We start from the raw sequence: 5,133 nt of genomic DNA, 5'->3' as shown, positions 1-5,133 counted from the left end.
AGGGTGATAGCCATGTGGCACCTAGGGGAAGGTTCCAGGCACAGGGGGGCTGGTGCAAAGGCTGAAGGTGGGAGCATACTGGGATGTTTGAGGGCCAGCAAGAGCCCAGATGGCTGGAGCAGGAGTGAGGGGAGCATGATGGGGTGAATGCAGAGGGTCCTTCCAGGTGGGACTCTACAAGCCACTGCAGGGACTATAACTATATAATGGTATGCAACTTCCCGGGGTTCCTCGCACCCATTTCCCCATTTACCGGCATCTGCATGCTCACACCAGGGACGGAACCTCCTGTGATTGCAGAGGAACCGTCTCTGCCCCCACGTAACGCCGATCCCTCCACTGTAAAGTAGGTCCCACCTCTCTTGTCCACTTGAGAACACCATTCCAGCCAAGCCCCATCTACATCGTCACTTTTTCTCCCTCCGCCCGAGCACAAACAAGCAGTCATTTCTCTCTTAACAAAGACCGCTCAACCCCGCTTGCCCTGACAGTTACTGCTCTAAGAGGCAGCTAAACGCCTCTAAAGTCTTCTCCAGCCATGGTCTCCAATTCACCTCCACCCCCTTCTCTCTTAAAATGACTCGGGTCAGGCGTTAACCCCCTCTCACTCAACCAAAACTACACTTGACAAGATCACCGACACCAGATCCTCGTAGCCGAGTCCAAGAGGGCATCTCAGGCTCGCGGTGCCGGGCCGACCAGTGCGATTGGTCCGAGCTGACCACGCCCCCTCCCAAACACCTCCTCCGCTCGGATTTTTTTTTTTAAGATCTTATTTATTTTTCAACAGAGAGAGAGAGTGAGAGAGGGAACACAAGCAGGGGGAGTGGGAGAGGGAGAAGCAGGCTCTCCGCTGAGCAGGGAGCCCGATGCGGGGCTCGATGCCAGGACCCGGGGATCATGACCTGAGCCGAAGGCAGACGCTTAACGACTGAGCCACCCAGGCGCCCTCCTCCGCTCGGCTTCTAAGAGGCCTGATTCACTGCTCACTCCTTTCCGTTCTTTTTTGCAGGAAGCCCAAACGCCACAAATTCTTTGGCTATGATCTACAGTGGCTGCAGGCAGAGCGAGGGCACAAGGGAATCCAGATGCCAAGCATCAAAATGTTACACTCGATTGAAGACCTGTTTTCTAAAATACTTTCTCCTTTATTTGTGGGCTTGTGTTGCTGAGCTCTTGCTCCTTCTTGCCAGAGAGACAGCACCTGGCTGCAGGGGTGGTGGCAGTGGGGGGCACCCCACAGGACATAAACACCTCTGACCCAGCAAGGGGGAAAGGGCGGCCGGGCCTGGGCCACATTGCGCGGCACCACCACTTCTCGGTGGATTATTAGTTATGACAGCCTCCTACCTGCTTTCCCTGTTTCCTCCTCAGTCTATTCTCAACTCAGAAGCACAGGTCAGATACTATCACTCGGCTGAAAACCCTCTAACCACTCCTTACTCCACTCGAGTCCCTGCGGTGGCTTGCAGAGTCCCACCTGGAAGGACCCTCTGCATTCACCCCATCATGCTCCCCTCACTCCTGCTCCAGCCATCTGGGCTCTTGCTGGCCCTCAAACATCCCAGTATGCTCCCACCTTCAGCCTTTGCACCAGCCCCCCTGTGCCTGGAACCTTCCCCTAGGTGCCACATGGCTATCACCCTCAACTTCCTGCACACCTTGTTTACATGTTACCTCTTCCAGAAACCTTATTTAAAATGCCACCCTGCTTTCCTCTGACCCTCCTGACCAATTGCCTGTTTTTGTTTTCCCCTTAGCAGGTCATCTATGATACTGTATTATGATTTACTTATTTATAGTATTTATTGTCTGGGTCTCCCCCACTCCCAGTCCTGAGTCCGGGAGGGCACATAACAAGTCCTCGGTACTTCTTGAATATGATTTTCTAGGAAGGACCATAGCTTTGACCAGATTATCAAAGAGTTTTTTGGCCCAAAAACTATTAAACAAAACACTTCCCAGGACTAAAGCTGTTTGAAAACAAACCATTTGTTCCAGTCCTCAAAGAAACTTTCTGAGCAGGGACACAGCAACCAAATATATATTGCCCTTGGGTTTTCCCAACTCCCTCCACGTGGCAGTATTGGGCGTCCCCTCCTATGGTCTCAGGAGCCCCTGAATGCCAGCTGGGCAGCAGCTTCTAGACCCTATGAGAGAGCAACCCCCCCCCCCCCCCGCCCCCAGCTGCAGCACAGAGAGGAGACAGACCATGAGATTTACCCCACAAGTGGGCACTGTATGTGGAATATACGCTGGGAGCAATGAGAACAGCAGGAAATACAGAACAGAAAATAACGATCTTTGAAATGACAACAAATGGGACACATTATCTAAGCACTAACACCTAAGGAGGCGGCTGCCCAGGCTCGGGTGGGCAGCTCCTCAGGAGAGAGAGGCCGACTTCTTTCCAGCCTGCCTTGTCTTCAGTCCTTGTAACTTTTCATCTTTCAGTGCCTTCAAGAATTTATCTGCAGGAGAGCAAAACAAACAGCTGTAGTTAAGATAAGGGCTTTTCTAACACTTCCAAAGTAAGCTTCTGGGAAGCAATTGTGTGTTCCCTGCATGAACCCAAAACCCAACATGGGAAGGAAAAAAACCGTAACAGCCAAAACGTGTTTTAAGTGGGGACTATGTAGTAAAGAAATCCAGGACTTAGAAAAGCCTGTCTTCTAGGGATTCTTTCCATGACTGTGGGGAAAAGGACCTTACAGGGTGCCTGATGAGTTGGGGAACATTCTCATGGCCACATTAACCTAAACATTTAGGTTATTTCATACTCCCCTTCCCTGTGTGGCAAGAGAGCCGATTTAACCTGTTGTTTTTGTTTTGTTTTGTTTTATAATAGTGGGGATGGTCTTTTGAGAACAATGTGCCCTCCTCCATTGTTATACTGCAAGCCTTAGAACAGGTGATGGGAAGACAAAGTCTGCAGAACAGCCTATGGCTACTGAATATTCTATAGTGTGATAGGTCCTTATGGAAGTAGAATCAGATTTAACTTTACCCTCCAACTGGAAGGATCAGTTAGCTTGCATGCTAGAGGAATCCTGCCTACATCAGCACACCTGGTCTACCCTGATCCAGATCCCTAAGACTTTAAACCTAAGATCAGAGAGCAGAGTTCAGGACCCTGGTGAGAGGGCTACCAGGACCGGGCTCAGGGTTCACAGGGAGGTTTCCTTCCAGCACTGAGAAGTGGAGGGCCCCAAAGCCCCTCAGTGAACTGTCCTTGGGATTCCTGGGTCTTGCACAATTCCCACCTCTACCTACAGACCCTCCAACTGGTGTTTGCTTCCCCCTCCTCCCATTCAGGACCGCCGCTGAAGATAAACACTAAAGCTCAGGTCTGTAGAGGTAGGGATTGTGGGTCGTGGGTGATGGTAATATCACTACCATAGGGGTCGGGGGTGTCACGGTGTAGGAAGTTTAAAGTGCAGGATGGGGGCTGTGATGGACGGAGTTCTAGGTTTGGAGGCTGAGTCCAGATTACCAAAAGGGCTCAGGATGGAGGGAGGGTGGAGTTTGGGCCAAAAGTGTTCATGAAATCCTGGCTGTGGTGAGCGAAGCGTCGGTTGAAATCCAAGATGGGGGAGTCGGGGTGCTGGGAGGTGTGACTGGGTGCTGGAGAGGTCGATCTGGGATCTGGGATCCCTGGGGGCTGGAGTCTGAGCCCGAGGCCACACTGCGGGGGAGGGGATTAGGAAGGCATGGAGCCAAGGAGGGAGCCAAGGAGCCAGCCAAGGCGGGCTAAGGGGGGACTCGGGCAAGGTCACGCACAGCGCTGGGAGTCGAAGCCGTCCCCAGTGATGGTGAGCAGCTCCAGCTCCTTAATCCGGATCTCCAGCTCGCATAACTCCTCGGGGTGGGAGGCGGAGGCGAGCCGGGGGGTCGTGGGGCCGGGGGCCAGAGGCGAGGCAGCCACCTCGGGCCCCGGCGGTGGCGAGTAGAAGAAGCGCAGAGGCTCATAGGGGATGGAGGCCAGGCCGGAGGGCCAGGGCGGGGGCCACGGGCGCTCGCTGGGAGGCCCCAGGCCGGGTGGCGGCGGCAGGGGCGCCGGAACCTGGGGCACCTGGGGCAGGGGGCGCCCCGCCACCGCCCCGCCCGCCGCCGCCCCGCCCGCCTTCAGAGGCACGAAGAGCTTCTTCCAGATGTTGAAGTCGCTGAGCGGGGACGAGGAGATGCCGCGGTCGTAGAGGGAAGGGAAGTAAAGGGGCGGGGCCGGCCGCTGGCTCATGGTGGGGCTCTGGCTGCCGCGCCGCCCCTTCGGCATCTTTTGAATGGGAAGCTGCGTGGGAGGAACCCCGCGCCGGGAGACGCGCGCCTCAGCCCGGAGTCGCCCGGATTCTGAGGTTCCACAGGCCACGCCCCGACGGAGCGCGCCCCGCCCTTTCGGCCTGCCCCGCCCCGAAGCGGAGGGGTTCTACGGTCCGGCCGGCCACGCCCCAGGACGTGCCCCGCCCATTGACGGCAGGCGGCGACCCTGGAGCCGGCGAGGCTGGGCGAGCGGCAGGGATCGGAAGTCTCGCAGGCGCGCACTAATCCGCGCTGGCCGCACCTCTGGTTTTCCGCTACGCCGGGCGATCGCCCCACATCCGCTGTCCTCTAGCCTCCCATCCGGTCCGGGCCCTCGACTCTTCCCACCGCCCCTACATTCCACAAGCCTCGCTCCCCCGCTGTTGCTCCCCTGGCCCCAGCTCCCATCTCCCATCCCAGCAGAACCTCAGAAAAAAACAGGAAGGGAGCTGGCCAAAACTGCAAGATACATTTTTCAGTCTTCCTCTCCTTTCATAGGGAGAAAAATATTTCCTAGAAATCTGCCCCCTGCCACAGCCGACTTCCCTTAGCACCTCTCGCCACAGAGTATCTGGGGAAATCAGTTACCATCCTCTACAACGGGAGGCAAAGGAGAAGAGTGTTGATTGGGATCGGCTGTTGGAGCCAGCCCATGTTTCTGCCAAATTTCCCAGTGTTGTGGAAGATTCTGGAGAACGGGACCCTGGTATGGATTTGTAACAGATCTGAAGTAGCATGTCTTCAATGAAATGCAGTTTACTTAAGTTCTTTTCCAGACACATTATTAGGCGCTAACAGGAAACAAGCCACCAAAGAGAAATCCTGCTGCACCCACCT

At 55.3% G+C, this 5,133-nt stretch overlaps 1 protein-coding gene across 1 annotated transcript; it reads right to left on the bottom strand.

The window, feature by feature from the left end:
- Positions 1-2,330: 2,330 nt before the first annotated feature.
- On the bottom strand, positions 2,331-4,280 carry C11H11orf91 (chromosome 11 C11orf91 homolog). The gene is made up of 2 exons (XM_021684736.1): positions 3,781-4,280; positions 2,331-2,471 (listed from the first exon to the last, which is right to left on the bottom strand). The coding sequence occupies exons 1-2, from the start codon at positions 4,271-4,273 to the stop codon at positions 2,386-2,388; spliced, it is 579 nt and encodes a 192-aa protein (XP_021540411.1). The 5' UTR covers positions 4,274-4,280; the 3' UTR covers positions 2,331-2,385.
- Between the last annotated feature and the right edge of the window lie 853 nt (positions 4,281-5,133).

This window comes from Neomonachus schauinslandi, chromosome 11, assembly GCF_002201575.2.
Source record: "Neomonachus schauinslandi chromosome 11, ASM220157v2, whole genome shotgun sequence".
Classification (NCBI taxonomy): Eukaryota; Metazoa; Chordata; class Mammalia; order Carnivora; family Phocidae; genus Neomonachus; species Neomonachus schauinslandi.
This window is presented reverse-complemented; position numbering and strand designations above follow the sequence as displayed.